Source organism: Camelina sativa, chromosome 7 (genome assembly GCF_000633955.1).
Source record: "Camelina sativa cultivar DH55 chromosome 7, Cs, whole genome shotgun sequence".
NCBI lineage: Eukaryota > Viridiplantae > Streptophyta > Magnoliopsida > Brassicales > Brassicaceae > Camelina > Camelina sativa.
The window spans coordinates 23802355-23823870 of record NC_025691.1 but is presented as its reverse complement, the minus strand read 5'-3'; the positions used below and the strand labels follow the sequence as shown (position 1 = coordinate 23823870).

The window sequence follows — 21516 nt, the reverse complement described above, 5'->3', positions numbered from 1 at the left end:
TGCATGATAAAAATAGGCTAAGGAGAGATAAAATATAGACATATCAAATATGCATTTTATCATGTCTTTACAGATAATTTTGTATTTAGATTCTTAGGAATGCTCTTTGTCCAAAAAAAAAAAAAAAGATTCTTAGGAATGCATTTGCATTGTATAGTGTTGATACAGTTACAAAAATAGACAAATGAAGCTAAACAGGCGAAATTAAGTTTTGGAACAAAAGATTCAGATTGAATCGATTTGGATATGAAGATTAGTCAAAAGATTCATGAGAAGTGTCGACAAAATCTCAACTATTTAAGAACCCGCATAAATTATATTAGATTGAAGACCTTTAAAAATAAACAAAATAATAAATTAAGTTGAAACAACGAGACTAGATTTCGAATTACGTTAGAAAGTTATGAAGCTAGATGGGAACACCATCACTAATTAATATTTAATAGTTATTCAATGATAAATTTTGTTGGTTAAGATGTACGGATAATGTTTACACGGACAATAGATTCGCAGCATCAAATTAAGTAATTAACTTGTCGGAGTTCTAGAGAGTTTATGGATATTTATGGATGTTTGAGGTTTTGATTTGAATGAAAGTTCTTGCTTGACAAATAATAAAAATAATAAAAAATAACTTGTCGGAGTTCTAGAGAGTGTATGGATCCTAACATGAAGTGATAAAAAGCGATATCCACCAGAACTGATAACTGAAAGTCTGAAACGAATAGCAAACAAGCAATTAGCAAAAAGAGGTGAACCACATGAATGCTTATGATTATATTTTTTGTTTTGTTTGTCTTGCTTCTTTAATTACATGTACCATTGTATTGTTGTTGTAACTTTGTAAGTTTGCAACTTAAAAAGAAAAAAATTTTAGCAAGAGTGAATTCTAAGAACAAAAGAACACACACACAAAAAAAAAAACACAAACGAAAAATCAACAAGATGTGAAGAGAACACGTGTACCATTTTCACACGTTTGTTTTAGAGGGAGACTTTATAAATGTGAGAAGACTGACCTGAACATAGAATCAAGTTGACAATTTGACTTAACTGTGTGTCGGAGAGAATAGTAAAATTAATGCATGGCTTAAGTTACTGAAACCTGACTGGACAATGGGTTTCCCAATTGAACTTGTACGTACATACAGCTAATATTAAGGGCCCTTTCATTAATGGTTCCATGTTAACTATACCCAGAATTCTACTATGTTAATTAGTCTATTAATCAAATCAGAGTTACACCGTCCACACGGTTTTGATCTATCTATCCGGCCATGGCTTAATCAAAGTATCAAACATTGATATGATCTGTGAGATTTATAAGGTTTCTTCAAGTCAAGTGTGCTGATAAATCATGACAAGACAAATGTATATCTATATATAGACATTTTTTGGTTTTGGTTTCTCAAGTCTTTCCCAAACAAAAAGGCAAAGAGAAAAAAGTTGTTTACAGTTAGTTCGAACAAAACTAACCTGCAGATCTCACTTGCACCTACTCAGATAAGGAGATATGATGACAGGGAAACAAACAAAGGAATGTAATGAAAACATGAGATGTTATATATGCTCTACGTAAAAAAGTAATCCAATGTAGGCATGTAGCAGTTAAAAGCGCTAGTTTCAAGAAAAGAGCATGGAATGCAATTAATAAGTAAATCTACATCAACGAAGTAAACTCTTTGTTTTATTTCTTTATAGTATGCGAATCAGCTGAGTGTACGTAACAACTGAATACTAGCTAGTAGTAAAAGCTGGAAGACGATATTCATCTTTCCGTACATTATTAAGAAGCAAAAGAAACGTGTGTGTGTGTGTGTGTGCGAGAGAGACAGACTCGACCCGAATCTAAACCGGAGATCCGGTTTTATGGGCAGAAAGTGATCGTGTAGTCAGCTCCGGTACAGGTGAAGAGGCTCGTTACGTCGTCATAAGCGTAGCTATAGGCGTCAGGGCAAGCTTTCTTAAAAATCATCGAGTAATTCGTGGGAGGACAAGTTTCCGCCTTGTCGTGAGCTCCGGTGCAGCAATATTCCTCTTTGGTAAACGCGGTGCAGGCGCTCTTGCACGCCACGACATTGTTCTGTTGACCCGTGACCTTAAGCTCGTCAGGGCAATCTGCGTTGAGGTCGGAGGCACAGGCAGCGTATTTGCAATCTGTGGAAGGCTTTATCCCTAGCTTCACATTGTAACCGTCCACGAGGCTGACGTCGTAGAAATCCTGGCCGGCATCGCCTACGAGTGTGAATTCAGCCAGAGTGACTGGTGGAAATCCCGTGCCGGTACATTTCAAACCTCCGGTGCAGTCTCCAGTGTCACACTTACCGTTGCCGGAGCCGTCAAAGTTGCAGCCTGTACGAGCCCAAAACCTGCCTGACCATCCATCAGGAGCCGTGAGCTGTTTAGAAGCGCCTTGAGTCAACTCAAATCCGCCGTCGCCGAGGGTGATGCCTTTGCTGGCCAAAGTTCCGGGCCAGACGGTGTAAGGGCAATTGTTCTGTAGAGTGAATACGGCTGCGGAAGCAGCAATGCCGCCTGCGATTTCAAACACACACAAAACCAAACCATCAATAAGAGGAGATTATTGTGATCGAAGTTGATGATGAACAAGAATAAATAATCAAAAGGAAGCTTAAGCAACAAGATTGAAAGTATTCTCCTTTAAAATTAAGGCGATGCTGTGGTAACGTAACAACCAAGGAAAAAAAAAACATAATAAGTGAAAACAGAGAAGAAATAGAAACAGTGTTGTTTTGTTGTATTGAGGATATCTTGATATCAATCATATCAATGATTGATGATATGATTTACGATATGATTGAGTACGTTAAGGTTATAATTATAGATAGTCGTATATATTAGCATTCATTGTAATGTGATACTCTAGCTCCTATCCCTTGTATAAATACAGATCCTCTCAATGTAATAAAACATCACTTCTACAAATCTCTTATGGTATCAGAGCCTTACGNGGGGAAAAAAAAAAAAAAAAAAAAAAACTCTTCTCTCCTTTTTGTTTTTCTTCTTCGAGGTTCATCACCATGTCTTCCTCTAACAACACCTCTCCTCCTACGGTTACTGAAGCCGTCAATGTCACCAACAACCAAACTCTCATCTCCATCAACATGACCAGCGTCACCAAACTCACCGCCGTCAACTACCTCATGTGGAGTCTTCAGGTCCACGCCTTGCTTGATGGCTATGACCTGGCCGGTTATCTTGATGGCTCCGTCGTTGCTCCTCCTGTCATGCTCACCACCGGTGATGATCTCACGGTGAACCCAGCGTACACGATCTGAAAACGCCAAGATCGACTTATCTATAGTTCTCTCATTGGTGCCATTTCCACTCCTCTCCAATCGATTGTCTCCCGTGCCACTACGTCTGCTGAAGTTTGGACAACCCTGTCCTCCACTTATGCTAAACCAAGTCGTGGTCACATCCGTCAACTTAAGACGCAACTCAAACACTGGAAGAAAGATGACAAGACTATTGATGCGTATCTTCAAGGTGTTGTCACACATCTTGACCAACTTGCCATCCTTGGTAAACCCGTTGAGCATGAAGATCAGATTGATCTGATCTTAGAAGTCCTTCCATCTGACTATCGTCAGGTTGTGGATCAGATTGAAGGAAGGGATACTCCTCCTTCCATAACTGAAGTCCTTAACTGCATCAGCTCAATCTCTCTTTAACAGAACTAATTAATTACAATCCGTCCTTTAGACTATATCGAATCTGCGTGCGGGTCACAACTCACAAGTTTTACCCATTACGTGGCTTAAGATTTAAGAATTAAGATGTAATTAGCTCTGTCTCTTTTGGGCAGTAAAGAATCAATGACTTGAAAAGTTGAAACAAAGAAACCCTCTAATCTCTAATCAAGCATTTCAATCTTTGTTAATCAAAAGATATTTGTATGTTAGGTTTGACCAAAACAATATAATAGATTTGTATTTTATAGGTAGCAAACGATCTGAGTTCTTTTGAAATAGATAAAAATCAAAGCAACAATGCAAGTGAGATGAGTTTGTGAAACAACAACATAATACTTGAAATTAAAAACACTTTAAAATGTAAGAAAATGGATTCATAGTCATCATCTTTTCGTACATAACAAGCAAAAGAAACGTGTGAGAGAGAGAAACCCGAAAACCAAATTTAAACCGGAGCTCCGGTTTAAGACTGCGTAGGGCAAAAAGTGATCAAGTAGTTAGATCCGGTACAAGTGAAAGTGCTCGAAGCGTCGTCGTAAGCGTAACTGTAAGCGCTAGGGCAAGCGTTCTTGAACATCGTCGAGTAATACGTTGGAGAACAAGTTTGCGGCGTCGAGTGAGCTCCGGTACAGCAAAATTCCGGTGAACTAAACGCCGCGCAGGCGCTCTTACACGCCGCGATACTTCCCGAACCCGGATCCATGATCCGAAGCTCGTTAGGGCAAATCTCGTTGATGTCGGAGACGCAGCCTGCGTATTTGCAGTTTCCGAATCCTCCCTGAGGTGCAATCCCCATCTTGACATTGTAACCGTCGACGAGGCTCACGTCGTAAAAATCCATGCCGGCATTGCTTGATCCGACAGTGAATTCGGCCAGAGTCGCTGGAGGTTCTCCGCCGCCGATACATTTAAGAACGCCACCGCAGTCTCCGGTGACGCAGGTACCGCGGCCTGATGCATCGAAGTTGCAGCCGGTACGACCCCAGAAGCGACCTGACCACCCCACAGGAGCCGTGAGCTGTACGGAAGCGCCTGGAGTTAATTGAAAACCGCCGTCGCCGAGGGTGATGCTGTTGCCTGATAGTGTTCCGGGCCAGACGGTGTAAGGGCAACTGTTTTGTATAGTGAAGACGGTGGCGGAAACAGCTACGCCGCCTGCAATTTCAAAACTTGTTAAAAATACACGACCTAGAAAACTAAAAAGTTTCTGATAATTATAATTCAATCGAGGGTGAACAAAAAGGTATAAGATCAAATCTAAAGGGAGCTATAGAAACAGTACTGGAGCGTTATTATCCTTAGAAAAACAGAAGAAACAGAGGAGAATATAAAAACATAAGTGAAACAGAGGAGAAAAAAAAAAAAGAGTATTGTTTTGATGTTCTTACTTGTGATGAACACGAAGAAGAGAATGTGAATACTGGAGACTTTCGCCATTTTTTTTAATTAAAAAATCTTGTTTTTTTCCTGTGATGTGGATGAGGATTGATCTCTAGCACCGTTCCTCTATTTATATAAGCGGTGATCCGAGGTAGGGTTGATCATTTTCAATTAAATTATCTTTATGCCAGCTCGTTAGCCCATCTTCTTTGGCACTGTAATATTTATTTGCCCTTGATGCTTTTTTTTCTTGCCTTAAATAATTGAAAATGTCTCAAAATAAAGATGACGGTAGTATGGTACATGGTATAGTTTCCGCATTTTGTCTGTGTGGTTAGATTTAGAGATACACCCTAAAGAGAAATGACATTGTTTGGTTTTGTGTTTCTCAAATCTTTTTCCCAACCAAAAAAGTAAAGAAAGATCATCAAATTTGGTTTGGTCAAAACTAACCTGATCTCACCTGCACCTGCTCACATAAGGAGATAAGATGACATGTGTACAAGCAAGTAAGCAACGGCATATAAAGAAAACAAGAGATGTAATGCTCTACCTCTAAAGCTGATCCAATGTTTCAGTTAAAGAGCGCGAGCAACGGTCTTCTCTCTCTGTCTCTCATCACCTGCAAAAAAGAAGGTAGCAACCTTTTGGGACAAAGTGGGTTCTATGCTTTGTTGATCACCGACAAATTATTGTTCAGATGGAAACTTCCTTTAATGACTGAATCAGAAGTAAGAACATGTATTGGCAATAAGGTTTTAGTGACCCTGTTGATGCTTCCAACTCAATGAACACAAGGGTTTCACAGTTGCAACATATCAACTTTTCTTTACAACATGGAATATAATTGGGTATATCCAAGAACTAACAATGAAAATGACATCCCAAAAATCTTTTTCTGCCTGGGTAAATTCTTGATATTATTTCTTTGTATACAAAGAAAGAATTGTATGTACAACAAAGTTAATGGCTTTTTACTTTTTTACAAGAATCTTCTCTAAAAAAGCCAGGTGAGGGTCGAAGCTTGTAATAAGTAGCAAACGATAAATATGTGCCGCTTAGACCAGCATATACTTTAAAACAGCTATGTGAATACAAGGTCAGATAAATGAATAGAACTGTCAAAGATATTACCACTGTAAAAGTTGCAATGCACTTCAGAAGAGAGAGTTCTTCTTCTGGTCTTTGATTTGGGAATTGTCCCTGAGCATTGAAATCGGATAGCAGTTTGTCCTTTGACTGAAATGAATCCATTAACCAAGCAGAAGCTTCTGCTTCGTTATCTGGAATCTCCTTTAGTAGAACTCGTCGAACGTGAATATGAACTTCTGAAGGATCCGTCCCGAATACATTGTCCATGAAAGATGGGCAGCGAGGCTTATATGCGATAGTCAAATCATATACTGCATTTAAAGAAGATGACGTAAGAACGGAGCAAGATTATAAATGCAGTATCATAGGCATTGATATAATAAAGTTAAAAACAATGCCTTGTTCAGTTACTTGTGGCCATGAGGTCCCACATGGGGTCATTGGAAACATAGAAAATATCATACCATCATAATGTCGTCAAAGCAATAAATGTTGGCATAACATGTGTCTTGAGATACTACTATATACTAGGGAACATACACGACCATTTCATCAGAATTTCGTGGACCATACCTGCATCCAAAGAGCTATGAAGAACTTCTAAGCAAACGCCAAAACCCCTTGTTTTTGGTAAAAGTACGTTTGATAATGCTGGAAGACCAACTTCAGCTGCAAATTTTTGGCTTCTCTTGCATTTCTCTTCACTGCACATCAAAGTAAGGAAAGGTCTCAGAAATATGAAAGAAGAGACTAAGAGCAGCAGTTCACACATTCATGCATTAGCAGGCAATTCCTGGAAATGAGGGTTACTGGTTTATCATATTTACAAGACCAAGACAGATGTTCAATGGTGTTAAATATCATACTAAGAAAACACTATAAGTTGGCTTCAAGAACACAGATTCATTACGAATTAGCTTATGTCTCTGGAGCAGTTGTAACTTGTTTGTTATGTAGGTTCATATGTAAAATCAGATAGGGAAGCATATAGTACGTGAAATCGGTTCCTTCTGGGAATAGAGCAAGCCATAAGGGTTCTTGAGGATCCTTAAAAGATGAAAGCATTTGAAGCAAAACAGGTTCGTCGACCTCCCGCTTCCTCTCCACGGGAATAAACTCCAAAACGTGAAAACCCCAGCCAAAAATAGGTAATCTCATCAAGCTGCTCTTAAGAACGTACTTGATGTAGCCGAGACACCCTTTTCTCAACGCAATATTCCACAAATACATCCAATCCACCTCTGTCCTGTGATTTGCAATAAGCAAAACACGTTTCTCAACAGGAATGCTGTCTCCAGAGAACACCACGGTTGTCCCGTTAACCGTTTCAAACAGGTAAGGCCACAAAGCTAACCAGAGACCAAAGATTAACGAGACAACTCTCCTAGATTGATGCACACTCAGAAGCCGTAGACCTAGAGCAGCTACTGGTGAAAAGTAGAGCAGGAACATAAAAGCAGTAGACAGAAACACCAGTAGGATCATCAGACCCCTCAGAATCCTAAGCGGAGTCATGGGACGGTTCTTTAAGTTATCAGAATTCAGATCCCCGCAAACTTCCATCTTTTGTTATATCCAGATAAACCTCAAGAGACAAACTGCAGCAATGAGAATCAAATATTACTCAGTGCCACCTTTAGTTTCCAACAAAGTTTGAGTTTCTTCTTTTTTTTGTTTTGGGTAAAGACAAAAATAATGTTGACTAGAAAACCAATGTAAGAGCCTAAATATGCAAGTTTTGAGTACAACCATAATAACAAGTCTAAGCTAAACCATGTCTTTCAAAACTGTGACCCATATAGATCCGTCCACAACAATCATGTACAAAGTTTAGAACTAAACAATACATCTAACAACGACCCAGAAGACAAAGAGATTAGAGATCCCTAACCAACACATCCTTGAATATATATTAAGAAAAAACCCATTTTTTTTCTTCATTTGTATAAAACTTACAAAAGGTATATTTTTTCTTTGCAAATACGAATCTCAGGAACATGAATTAACCCTTAAAAGCAATAATGAAGAGAGAATTCCGTATCTAACGAGCTCAGTGGAGGATTACAACTTACAAGCGAATAAAGATTAAAGATTCTTAATAGTTTAGTATCTAAAAGCTGCATAATTTCGAATCCAATTGACTACAATCACCAATATTCCAAAACAAACACGCAGAAAACACGGGAAAAAAAAAACATACCCAAATTGGGAAAAGACTTGTAAACACCGCAACTAAAATTCAGATCCCCACGTGATATAACATCAAAGAGACAGAGCAAGAGTCACACTTCTCACAGTATCTTTCACAAAAAAAGAAACAAGAACAATCTTAAAGCACGAGGGAGGGAACTCGACGACGAAGAAGAGAGAGAGAGAGAGAGAGAGAGATAAGAGTACCTGGAAAGAAGTTTGTAAGAGAGCGGAAGAAGTTGGCGAAGACAAGAGAGGATAATTGTTAAATGGTGGAACAGAGGAATCCGAATCTCACAAACGAAGCTTCAGAGAACGATCCGGTCCGGGTCGGATCTAAATTTGAGACGGTGCAATATTCAGAGACGGTAAGGTGCACTGTAACGTAGCGATGTGATTCGCTGGGGCGCGGAAAAGGTCAAATAGCTGCAAAGCGAAGACAAAATCCACTAAGGGGTGACACTTGCGACCCGATAAAATTCTCCTGGCGTCCGTCCGTCGTTACACTTTGAAAACTCAAACGTGAAGCAAACTTATTAAATAAAAATACTTTCTCACTTCCTTTATATTATTGGTTGTACCAAACAAGAATAAAATCAAGTTATATAGTTTTCTTACATTTAAATTGTACGATATATCGCTGGATATTTTTCTCTTAAATTTTGGATCTGAAGTTCTTGTTTTATTATATGGGGACCAGAACACCTTTATTTATTGATGAATCTCTTATTACAAGCATTCTATCAGCCAATTAGGCGAAATATCAAATGTTTGATATGAACTGATAATATTGTTTGCATGACATGAGAGCTTGTCTGCCGCTTTATTCATGACTCGAGGGACTTGGTCTAACGAACATTAAGGTAATTTTGACATCCAAAAGCGTATATCATATAATAGAGGACCCAAATGTAGATGATCTCCTTGATTATTGATCAGGGTTGTGAGTTCTAGATTATCACCTTCAAACCAAACCTTATGGTAGCCTCTGTTGTAAACTCCTTGTAAAGCGTGTAGAAATCCTAAGGCTTCGGCTTGTAATGCAGAGTGTGATTGATTGAGTTTGGCACTTCCTGATAGGATCACATTACCATTCGAGTTTCATATTATCCATCTTGTACCTGTGAAAGCTCTTCCATGTATATATCCATTATCAAAGTTGCATTTAAGCCATCCCTCTAGTGGCGGGAATCATTGTTGGCTTGCAACAGAAGTATCTCGAATATGGTTTTGTTCTTGATTTGGAATTTTTCCTTGTACTGACATAATTTCAGTCCATTTGGTGGCGTCTTGAAGTCCTTTGTTTGCAACAGTATGTGGTTGCCAATCTATTTTCCGGAAGATGTAATCGTTGCGGGATTTCCATATACGCCACATCATCCAGAAAGGTAGGAGTCTTGTATCGAGGGAGAGTTGAGCCTGTTTATGGTAGCTGATTAACAAACGAATGTTGTCTTCCAAGTTATCTGTAAATTGTACTTGTCCCCTCATTGTGATATTAGTACTTCTCCAGACCGCCTCTGCATACGGACATGTAAACAGCAAATGGTTAATAGTTTCATCTTCATAGCAATAACGTTGACAAGTTGGATCCACAGGGATGTGTCTAGTTTGTAATTGAGTTGTCGTAGCCAAGGCACCCTATAAACATCGCCACAGAAAATGTTGTATCTTTGGTGCAATTTTAAGCTTCCAAATATCTTGCTTTAGATCTAGTGCTCCATTTGGTGGCTGAATTGCTTCATCTTCTGTTATATCTATATGTGTTGCAACCCAGTAACCTGACCGTACAGTATATTGCGCATGTTTTGAGTATGCCCAGATATAAGTGTCCTCTTCAGCATGATTGGAAAGGTATAGAGTCTTTGCTATTTGTTGATCTTCTGGATTAAGTACACCTTCAAAGATAATTGGGTCTCATTCTCTTGTATGTGGGAGCCACAAGTCTGCAATCTTCATGTATGGAATCAAGTCGGGACCATTTGTCGGTCATGGAGGTAATGTTGGTAGCCATGGGTCTTCCCAAACCCTTGTAGTCAATCTGTTACCAATCCTGATCTGTAGCCCTTGTTGCAGTAGATGTTTCCCTTCTTGTAAAGATTTCCAACCATAGGACGCATGAGTTCCAGTTGTTGCCTGAAGATATGTTGTTTGTGGATAGTATAAACATTTATATAGTCTAGCAAGTAGACTTGTTTGATTACTGAGGATTCTCCATGCTTGTTTCGCAAGTAGCGCTTTGTCGAAATTATGAAGTTATGGGGACAAGATGTTTTTATTCAATTTTTATGTGATATTTTATTTTTATTTTTATTTTTAAAATTTTAAGTTTATTTTCCTCTTTGAGATGTGGGGTTATTTAAAACATTCGTGTCTTGGCAAAAAGACATATGACATATATCAATCATCTATATAAATTGCTGAAGAAAAAATCGTGTATGTGGTTCAAAGTATGTTATTATAGATTTGATTTTTCAAGTCGTATTTTAAAAAAATTGTTTTTCTCTAGTGGTTAATACATTGAACTCAATATATTAGTTAGTAGACTAAAAAGATATTTTCTTTCTTTATTAGTATAAGAGGACATTTGATTATAATTTATAAGAGAGATCATTGACCCAAAAGGTAAAATATGTTCAAAGTGATAGAAGACCAAATATGAGGATGTGATTTGATCGGTTCAAAAGTAATATTCGCCAAGACGCCAACTTAATCTAGGGGGTCCATTCTGACCCCGAAAAAATTAGAGGGTCTATATTGTATTTATTTTAATACGAGGCTAATACATAAATGAGTAGTAAATATGAGGGCTTATTCACAATTAACTAATCCACGGTGCCGGCGCTGGATATATTTTTTCTCACTCATTCTTCATCTTCAGAATTATCGGGAGGAGCTTCAGAGATACTCTGCTTTGATTGCCCCCTTCGTTTGAATCTCATCATCTATCAATTCATGTGACCTAATTCCGTTGTGTATTCTACTAATAAGTGGTTCCTTAGGAGCGGAGCAATGCCGATTTCTATGGAGCTTCCTGTTTTCTCCACTCTCCGAGGAGTACCATTGTTCTCTCGTTTAGCTCTTGTTCCTTCTTTTGGCATTCCGTATTCGTCCCTTGGTGCTACGGCGCGATTTAAATGTACGGCTCGAAAGGCGCGTCGGGTTTGCGTGATGTGCTTGGTGAGGGATTCGGCTCCGTTGGAGACATGCGAGAGAGGTGAACATGGTGGAGCTGAGTTCATTGAGGTCGTTGTCATTGGTAGTCGCAAGGAGTCTATCATTGATTCTTGCTTGGATTCTCCTTTTCCTTCTCTTCCCCTCCGATTTTGGTATCTACTTGATTTTCCGAATCTTATCTTTCTACTGGTCCTAGTACACTATTACACTCCCAAGTGTGTAGCTTAGCTAATGGCTTAAATGGATTGTGTGTAATCCACTTTTACAGGAGTATCAGCAAGGACAGCTCTGGAGATTTTGTGTTACAGCAGAAGCTCAATCAACCAGGTCCAGAATTTTTTTTTTCCTGTTTCTTCGTGCCTTTTGAATCTGATTATATAAGCAAGGTTATGAAATTTGGGTATTATAGTGCCTTAGATTGATTGGAGCAAAAGTGTTTGGACATAAGTTGGCACATGACTCTCTTTGCTATTCAATTAAAAACAAGTTTAGTAGCGAGCTGTCTGTCTTACTGTGTTTCTATCTGCATACATCGAGCTAGTTTTTCAAGTAGATAAGAAGGATATGTTTTCTTACACATTACTTCTCTGTTTATGTTTTCAGATAATGTTTCCAAGACCATGAATCCAGTTGAGCTGATACAATCACGTCCCAGGGCCTTCATCCTTGTTTGTACTTTTCTTGCCTATCATTGTTTCTGTTCTGTTTTCTGCTACTATTAGTAGAATCACTTGTAGGACTCTATCCGTTTTTATAACTGAACAAAATACACAGTGTAGAATTGATCACTAACAACCATGCTTCCTAAGTTTTCGTAGGCTCTTAATGAAATGCTAATGGTTTTCAAATTCTCCAAAAAAATTATTGTGGAACAGTATTGGCCTGGCATCTGATTCTGCTTAAACTGTTCCCCTTGCCAGGTGGCTAGTGCTGGATATGGTTCTGACCAGGTTGAAGCTATTAATATTCTTAGTGCAGTAAGATCTGGGGGTAGCTTAGCTGTTGCTGTGCTATTAAAGCCTTTCAGCTTTGAAGGCCGAAAGCGTCTAGAAGAGGTAGTTTTTACTTGTTTGGTGTGTGCCAAAAGAGCCCATTCGGAATTTCATTTTATTGTCGAAAAGTCTCGATAATAGGATTGTCAGTCTTCGAAGTAAATTGTTATGTCTTTTGGATTGTTTTCCTGGGCTGTTAGTAGAACTTGTATACCTGAATTGATGATAGAGAAGAAAACTAGGTGGAGAACTTTCAAATGGCTTCATGTTTTTCCAACAGTGCAACTTCCCAAATTTCCATCGACATTTCCTGTTAACATTTTTATATTGTCTACTATTTCATAAACAAACTAAAAGCAGTCCAGAAAATGGCATCCCTATCTACAAACCTACATTTAGTATCTCTAGTTGGAGTCTTTTCTCTTTTCTCTAATTTCCCAGGTTGTGTGCAGGTTAACGAATTGGCTAGAAAACTGCAGCAACACACCAATTTCTGTATAGGTACTTCTATTAGTATTATGAAATATTTAATGGCACAATAGTGTAAGAAAAACTACCTTTTGTTTTAGTAGTTCTGCTGGCCATGAGCTGACTTTGATTTGGGCTTTCAGATATCGACATAGAGGTTTTACTACAGAAAGATTTGGTAACTTTGGATGAGGCACTGAGAAATGCAAACAATGCTGTTTCCATGGCAATAAATGCAGCTTCCGCTCTGATAAGTGTAAGCCTGTAAGGTTACTTTTCTGCTGCAGTCGTCTCTCATAGTATACTCAATTTTTGTCATTTTTGTATATGGATTATCCAGGGGATCCATGGAAACTTCATCGATGTGATGCATAAAGATATTAAAGAACTTGAAAGTTCAGAAGTTACAACGGTAAGTTTCTTGGACTTTTTTCTTTTGGGTTTGGGTTCTAAAGATCTATATAGTCTTTCCTGTTCTTGAGATTTCTTTGGTCTGTATGGTATAGTCACCCGTAGTTTGAGCTTGTCTTCAATCCTTCAACTCTCTTATGTCCAGATTCTAGAAAGCTATAAAGAGGCAAAGGTTGGTTTTGGAGTTGGTCACAACCTTAAGACTTCGATTTTACGAGCTATCTATGACTGCCCATTCTTTCGCCCTGGTACAAAGGTATTTTATAAACAAAGTGACATTTTTGATTGTGTGTATTTTTGCATTTTTACTCGAAAAATATGCTCCTTTAAACTATTTTCTTACGAAATTACGTTATTCAAGTAACCTTTTTCATCTCAACCATGCTTTCTCTAACATGCAGGACGTAAACGCTATTATATGTATTGTGGCTAGTTCGGTACCTCTTCAAAAGAAGGACGTGAAAACAATTCTTCGTACTTTTCGTCAAACAATGGAGTACACTGGAGATATTATAGTATCTACTGTTTATGAACCTGATCTGGAGCCTAAAGTGCGAGCCACAACGTTTTTTATTCTAAGGTGGGTATTCATCTTAAGCATCAGCTTACGCCTACAGTTTCAAGTAATTATATGGTTTCAGTTAATACCATATACCATTAATGCAAGTCTCATATGTCATTACAGTTCTTCAGAAGAAGAAACTTCCAACAAAGGCAATATTTTTTCTGGTCTTGTTCCTTTTGTTTTAAATGTCTTTACGAGATACCGTTCACAACTCCAGAAAGAAACAAATAGTGGACTTAGAGAGGTGCCAGTTTCAATAAAAGATATAGCAAACTCTACTGACGTAAAAGGTTCCAATCAGAGTGTTGAAGGATTTCAATTCGACTCTGAGGACCTCCTCGAAGTTTCTGGAAACAGTGATAGTGAATACCCATTGAAAGAGAGGGAACCATCCAGAAACAGTCGATTGGATCCTGAAGATGAAAATATAGAAGGTACACAATTTGAAACAGCTTTTCGTTGCTGCTTATTTTTGTACGTAATATTGGTCAAGATTCTTCATTACGTGTTATTTACAGGATGCTTAAGTATTTTAAAGAATGGAAAGTCATTTTTTGTAGATTATGGTGCTATCCAGAGGGAGCCAATTGCTAATTGGAGTATGGATTCGGGATATCAGATTGAGCAGAAATTCGCATCTGATTCTGGAGACACTGCAGTGCTTAGCATGGGTATTGTCAACCTTCCTGTTGGTGTGAGACCTTCAAAGAATTTGAACAGTAATCTCAGTGTTGCCAGTCAACCCTCTAGGAAGGCTGATTCCAGAGATGAATCATTTTTCAACCCTAATGGCTCGACCAAAGAATCTAGTGATACTGCATCTGCCCTGCTAGCTGAGAAATATGCTGATTTTACAAAGCAAAGAAATCTATCCACTCGAGCATCGTCTATGCTGGTAAGTAGCAATGTAGCAGTCTTTGAGGTGAAGGTATCAAATCATCCTTTTACTAGTGGGTTGCTTTTTTCAAACAATAATGCATAGAGAGGCAAAAGTGGTCCCCCTGGTTCAATCTGTAACCATGATTTTGTTGTCATCTAAGCTTGCTGCCACAATCATAGTACATCTGTTAACATTTTCAGAGAGTAGTTAACTTGTTGAACATTGTCCAAGTGTTATGTCAACTGACAGAATTTTCCATTTTACTTTGTCATCACTTAGGAAGCTGAACGAGATTCATCAAAAAGATGGAGTCCTATTCTGGAGATGCAGTACAGAGGAGGACTGTTCAAGGGAAGGTGCCAAGGAGGTCTTCCCGAAGGAAAGGTAATCTGCTTTTCATTGTAGCCAATTCATCAATGGACCCTTTTCTTATGTTTGAGACAGGCTTCTTAGTAAAGAAATGGCTAAATTTTCCCAGCAGGGTCGTCTGGTACTTGGAGATGGAAGCATATATGATGGAATGTGGCACAACGGTAAAAGATCTGGTCTCGGAACATTCTACTTCAAGAATGGAGACGTATTCCAAGGCACATGGAGAGAAGATTTAATACACGGAAAGGTGAAATAGTCTATGAACTTTTTGAATTTGAATTAGCTTCTTGACTATTAAGACTACACTTGTGCACAAACTGCTTAGTATCACCAAGTCCTTGAGACTTTTTCAAGCTTAGTACCATGTAAAACTCGTTTTCTACATCCGCAATCTATCAATTAGGTGTGAGAAATGACTGTAGAAATGGTTTCTGTTGTGACGTAAAGATGTCTGATAAGACAGACAAAACTTGTTCACTCGTCTTGCAGGGCTGGTTTTATTTCCACAAAGGTGATCGATGGTTTGCAAATTTTTGGAAAGGAAAAGCCAGCGGCGAAGGCAGGTTCTATTCAAAGTCAGGTGAGATATTCTTTGGACATTTCAAAGATGGATGGAGACACGGGCAGTTCCTCTGTATAGATGTGGATGGAACAAGGTCAGTAACTCATCAACAACTCTTACCCTCTGTATCATAAAAAAAGAGCAATTCCAAGTTTCTTAGCCTCTATATTCATATTTGTTGATGACTTTTTCAACAGATACTCTGAAACTTGGGACGACGGTGTTCTTATCGACCGGAAACAAGTGGACGCCGGAGATTGATTGATAGCTTCCGGCAATGTTGTAATTGGTTATTACAAAACGTAATACAGATCGACTTTTGTCCTTTTCTCAGGTTATTATGACAAAACGTAACTCATAAAAAGTTATTCCGTTGACTTGGCTCCTTTTCTTTGATTAGGTACGAAAAAGAAACGAATTTATATTACGAAGCTAACCTGACTTTTTCATTTCCTTGCAACCTGAGAAAAGAGACGAATCTTGAAAAGATCAAAAAAAGCTAATCTTAGTATAATCCAAAAATATTTATATTTCTTTCGTTGATAGATCCAAGTGTCAAAGCAACACAAGAATAAATCCTAATCCTATCCCCTAGTTATCAGAATCATCATATGTAACAACACTAATTATCATACAACAACAACATGAATTAAAAAAAACAAAAATTGAGCTCCGGCTTTTTTACTTTTTGGCTGAAGCAGATTGTTTTTTTTTTCCCCCGGATGTTCGATAATAGTATAACGTTTTCAATAATACAAAAATGATTGGTTTGTTTTATATATACATATTTTTACGTGGTGGTGTGCTTAGCCTTGGTCGTCCTCATAGAACGCGTCTTGCAATAAAACTTCAAGTAGAGCAACGATATAACGGCGTTGAGAACGGAGTTAAACAGCCAAGCACCGATACCGTTACAACCGCCGCGTTTGACCAGGTGAATACATAAAACCCCCACGTGGCAAACCGCCATACACCCTAACAGAATGGCTTGACAGTTAACGACGAATGGAAAACACGCGCCGCGTAACCCGATCTCCGTCCAGAATCTGTAACCGTACACGACCGCGTACGATACGGTCGTCAATAGTATCGCTGCAACCTACACAAAAACCAAAAAAACACGGTCTCCAATTTTAGGAAAATTCCGGTTTAACGTGTGGTGAACCGAACGAACCGGTTTGTTTGATTTTATACCTGGAACGATTGGGAATATTCGAGCCAGAGGAAGGAGATACAGAGAAGAGAAGACTGGTTGATAAGCTGGAAGAAGCTGAGCTTACGACGTCGTATCACGGAGAAGAAGGTGCGGAACAAGTGAAGGTAACGAGAGAGGTAGAACAGGTAAGACCAGAAAAACACGCGCCCCGAAGCGCGTGTTCCCACAGGAAAACAGAGGAACCACTGGAGAGTCGTGGTGCGAGTGCGCCGCCATAGCCAGCGCGTGTCTCGGATCTCTGCCGCGGCGGAGAGGAGGATACCGACGAAGATGACGGCGGAGATTATTGAAACGGTCAAGCTGTGAAGGGCCGGGATGAAACCGAGGGAGAATCCGCGGCGGCGGTGACAGAGTGGGAGGATTACGAGGAGGAGGAGGAGGTGGAGAGTGACGGCGGACATGACGTAAAACGAGACGGCCGTGAAAAGAAAAGACCACGTGGCGGCGTATGATTGGGTTGGACTCCAACGGAAGTTAACGATCGAAGGATGCTCCGTTAACCAGTAAGTGATCACCGTCATTTTGGTATTGATGATATCAAAACCGAAATCAGAGTAGTTGTGTTGTGTAATGTGAAGAAGAAGAAGCAGTTGAGAGATGATGAGGTGGGAAAAATGAGAGGAAGAGAATGATAGATAGATTCTTTAATGTGTGTTTGAGTGTTCTGTCTCTGTTTTATTCGGAACCGGCTTGTTCTATTTAAATACTAGTACTATCTTTCCTCATTTTTTGTGTGTTATAAAATAAAATTGGATTACGACATTGAACATGTCACGGTCAAAGTTGACATGTTTAACAAGAGATGAATGATTTTTTACTATATGTTCATTACGTCTACGATATTAATTTCATCATGTTATGTTATGTTTATATTCTCCCTCTCCTCTTCAAGAAGAATATCGATTACGTTAAATCATTGTTTCATATGTGATTTTTATATTCAGATTTTAAAAAAAAATAAAAAAAATTATCTTTGATACCAAATCTAATTTTATTTGAGTTGAAGTCATTTTCATCTAATGAATGATAAATAAAGCATACTTAACTAAAAAAAAATCATTAATTTAGGTTAGATGCGTTAAAACGGCACTACTTCATTGTCAAATCTAATTTTATTTTATCAACGATGATCATGATATAAACTTTGTTATCTGAAAATGATGTGTTTAAAATTAAATTTGTAACCGTGAACATTTTATAATAAAAAACTAGGTTTTACCTCGTGGTACAGTACAGATTTATTATTTTGTTGATATATATATTGTTAACGGTTGTAGATAGAGTTTTGTAGAAACTCTTGATTCGCAAGTTGAGAATATACATTTTACGATTTGTTACTTATGATTTAGGAATGAATGATATGACATATTTTTATTATGATTCTCAATTGATATTATTGGATTAATAATGTACATTTAAAGCTAATAAGATCTTACCAAATATGTAATCGTTTGTTAAACACAAATTAGATATTTCCTAAGTTGTATTTATCTTGAATTAGTTGCTATATTATAGGGATGTGATTGAGGATGTGATTACATAATTTGGGTTATCAATTCTTTTTGTCAAATTCGGTCCTAAAAATTCGGCATGCAAATTAGATCTTTCCTAAGATAGAATGAGTATTAATTGGCATTAATTGGATGTAAATAAGTATGTTATAGATTAAAAACCGGCCCAAAATATTCGGCAATTTTAAGGAGGATCTAGATAATTGAATCGGTTATAATTTAGTTAAAAACTTGACCCGAAGTTGGCAAAAAGTGATGGCACCCTATTATACTCCAAAAATGTATTTCAAGCTCTATATGTGGATATACTTGTTTGGTTACCAATATCCTAAGACAATTTTTAATATATATCCGTTTATAAAAATTCAAATCACATTATATGCTGAAAAAAATCTAAAATTTTATTAATTTTATATATTAAATAGTAATTAAAATAATTAAATATAAGATTAAATAAAAATGAAAGGAGAATTATATTTTAATCTAACATATTGATTTAAATTAGATAGATATATTTTAGAAAATTAATATTATCAAATAAAGAAATAATTGTGTTTGATTGTAAGGATTATAAAGAATTTAGTTTAAACTTGTTTGGATACAAAAATAAAAGAAAATGACACAAAAATGTACTTAAAAATGTTAAAATAGATATTCAAATCATCAAATCCTTAAGTCAGTAAGTCCTAACGTTACTTTTTTTTCCTTTTGGTGCAAGTAGAATATGATACGATTGTATTATTTTTTTTTTGGGTAGTGAGCATAATGTACAAAGTGAAAGTCTAGCCGCAATGCGTACAGGATATATAAATTACAATCCATCGAGACTTTACAAACAACTATATTCCTTCCAGAAGCCATATATATTTTTTGGACTTCAGCAAAGAAAGATTATATGTTATTTTTCTATAAAGACGTTAATCCACCACGTATGTATGGTGTTTGTTGGATCAAGTTCCATTTGGAACCTTCGTATAGTTCCAGTCAATTTGATTCGTTGTACTAGGAACTCGATAATATTAATAAATATACCTACGTCTAGAACGATATAAAACGATTAACGTTCTTAGAATATTTGTAAGAGACATACTTGAAGTCTTAACCCTCGACAATAAAAAAAAAACATTCAACTCGATAATATTAATAAATATACCTACGACAGCCATAGCTATTATTGTTCGTTTGGTTGCCGTAGATACCTGCGACTGCAGTAACGGCAACGGTAAACACAACATTTTTAATCATCGCATTTAATCAACATTTAAAATGTGAAGATGCATTTGCCACAGCGCCACACCGCAAATACCTGCGACAACCAAACGAATAATAATAGTTGCAACTGCCGCAACTGCAGGTACTTGCGACGATGAAACGAACATACCCATCGTGCATTTGCATTGCTAATTGGTAATTACTGTTGTCAATGTAGATATATATCAGTAAGAATGTAAGATCGCAAGCTAAAATCACGAAAGTTTAAATCGGCTTAATAAAACCTATAGCTGTAAAACAGATATAATAGGACTGATCTCTAAATTAATCATTATTTGATTCCTAAGGTATTTTTTTGGGTACAAGGTGACCAATGATCATCAACATCTAGAATCCAGGAAGGAACCGTCAATCAAAATAATAAGTTATGCTACACTATCGTAGACTTTATAATTGGATAAGTATAAAATAATAAGTTATAATTATTTGAAGTTCTAAATTAACTCCGAATACTAAACTCTAACTGTCTAAAATTATATTTTAAATGTAAAATAGAAAATCCAAATTTTTAAAAAAAATTTTAAAAATTAATTTAACATTTTGTAATTATATAAAAAAAGATAAAAATTAAAATGTTCAAAAAAAAAAATGTTTTGAAAAAAAAGATATCCTAAAGAAAATATTTCTGACAAATTCTTGTAACAATAAAATTAAATCAACCTATCATGGTGTTTTTGATAGACAACTATGAATAATCTGTAATTCATTAATTTAGTTTAGGGTAATAAACTAAATTAGTTTTTTTATAACAAAAAATACATTAACGATAATTTTTAGAAAACCAATAATATTAGTCAAAAGTCAAAACTGACATTTAATTTGATTTGAATAAAAGGACAAAAATCTAATTAAGTTTAATCTGGAAAAAAAAATCAAATAACCTTCTGAGAAAACCGAGGAAGCTTCGTCAGATATTTAAGAAGTATACTAACAACTTTTTTCTTATTATTATTATTTTGTTTGTTAATCCGTTTTTCTATTAACAACATTATTCCAATTTATTTTCTTCATTCACAGACTCTCTCGCTTCTCTCTTGGCTCCTCTCATTCTCTGCGATCTAACACCAGGAAGCCTCTCTTTCGTCACCGAGGTAAATCATTCAGACGCTGTAACTTTAGTTTCCACAACCGTAAAAATCGAATCTTTGTATTTTGGTCTCTCTGCATGTTTGATCAATTCTACACGAAACTGTTCAAGGGGTTTAGGGTTTCATCTCATTTTGTCTTGTATATAGGAAGAAGATCTTATTAATCACCATGTCATGTAACATCATCACCACGACCGAAGAGGATGCATCGAGCAACTTTGGATGCAATATCTGTCTTGAATTGGCTAGAGATCCGATCGTGACTCTATGTGGTCATTTGTTCTGTTGGCCATGTCTCTACAAGTGGCTCCATTATCATTCCCAATCGAAACATTGCCCTGTTTGTAAAGCTTCCGTTAAGGAAGACAGTTTGGTTCCTTTGTATGGAATGGGTAAGCCATCTTCTGACCCGAGATCCAAGCCATGTTGTGGTGTTTCTGTCCCGGATCGTCCATCTGCGATTAGGATTGAAACAGCTCGTCCTCCTCTTGGACAAAGACATCATGGATCTATTTTGTTTGGAGGGCATTCAGGGTTTGCTCCAATGCCAACTGGTACCCGGTTTTCCAACTTCTTGTTGTAATGCGCATGGACGAAGTATCTTTGATGAATCCGAGTAGACGG

General features: G+C 37.3%; 6 protein-coding genes across 8 annotated transcripts; 2 read left to right on the top strand and 4 right to left on the bottom strand.

The window, feature by feature from the left end:
- On the bottom strand, window positions 1868-3524 carry LOC104702237 (pathogenesis-related protein 5-like). The gene is made up of 2 exons (XM_019227132.1): window positions 3041-3524; window positions 1868-2535 (listed from the first exon to the last, which is right to left on the bottom strand). The coding sequence occupies exons 1-2, from the start codon at window positions 3522-3524 to the stop codon at window positions 1868-1870; spliced, it is 1152 nt and encodes a 383-aa protein (XP_019082677.1).
- On the bottom strand, window positions 3966-5557 carry LOC104702236 (pathogenesis-related protein 5-like). The gene is made up of 2 exons (XM_010418060.2): window positions 5105-5557; window positions 3966-4871 (listed from the first exon to the last, which is right to left on the bottom strand). The coding sequence occupies exons 1-2, from the start codon at window positions 5151-5153 to the stop codon at window positions 4180-4182; spliced, it is 741 nt and encodes a 246-aa protein (XP_010416362.1). The 5' UTR covers window positions 5154-5557; the 3' UTR covers window positions 3966-4179.
- Window positions 5962-8882, bottom strand: LOC104702235 (probable 1-acyl-sn-glycerol-3-phosphate acyltransferase 4). Of its 2 annotated transcripts, XM_010418058.2 has the most exons (5): window positions 8586-8881; window positions 8389-8488; window positions 7183-7786; window positions 6762-6892; window positions 5962-6499 (listed from the first exon to the last, which is right to left on the bottom strand). In XM_010418058.2, the coding sequence occupies exons 3-5, from the start codon at window positions 7749-7751 to the stop codon at window positions 6060-6062; spliced, it is 1140 nt and encodes a 379-aa protein (XP_010416360.1). In that variant the 5' UTR covers window positions 7752-7786; window positions 8389-8488; window positions 8586-8881; the 3' UTR covers window positions 5962-6059. The 2 variants fall into 2 exon arrangements, with proteins under 2 accessions (XP_010416360.1, XP_010416361.1); XM_010418059.2 differs by lacking the exon at window positions 8389-8488 and having other exon boundaries at window positions 8586-8882.
- Window positions 11247-16182, top strand: LOC104702232 (protein ACCUMULATION AND REPLICATION OF CHLOROPLASTS 3). Of its 2 annotated transcripts, none has more exons than XM_010418057.2 (15): window positions 11247-11707; window positions 11824-11882; window positions 12159-12223; window positions 12476-12610; window positions 13000-13048; window positions 13159-13271; window positions 13356-13427; window positions 13572-13682; window positions 13828-14006; window positions 14112-14425; window positions 14552-14886; window positions 15151-15255; window positions 15353-15490; window positions 15733-15899; window positions 16003-16182. In XM_010418057.2, the coding sequence occupies exons 1-15, from the start codon at window positions 11391-11393 to the stop codon at window positions 16064-16066; spliced, it is 2223 nt and encodes a 740-aa protein (XP_010416359.1). In that variant the 5' UTR covers window positions 11247-11390; the 3' UTR covers window positions 16067-16182. The 2 variants fall into 2 exon arrangements, with proteins under 2 accessions (XP_010416359.1, XP_019083376.1); XM_019227831.1 differs by having other exon boundaries at window positions 15350-15490.
- Window positions 16290-17706, bottom strand: LOC104702231 (elongation of fatty acids protein 3-like). Its single transcript, XM_010418056.2, has 2 exons — window positions 17000-17706; window positions 16290-16904 (listed from the first exon to the last, which is right to left on the bottom strand). The coding sequence occupies exons 1-2, from the start codon at window positions 17540-17542 to the stop codon at window positions 16596-16598; spliced, it is 852 nt and encodes a 283-aa protein (XP_010416358.1). The 5' UTR covers window positions 17543-17706; the 3' UTR covers window positions 16290-16595.
- On the top strand, window positions 21062-21475 carry LOC104704892 (E3 ubiquitin-protein ligase RMA1H1-like). Its single transcript, XM_019227830.1, has one exon. It carries the CDS (start codon window positions 21062-21064, stop codon window positions 21473-21475), a length of 414 nt encoding a protein of 137 aa, XP_019083375.1.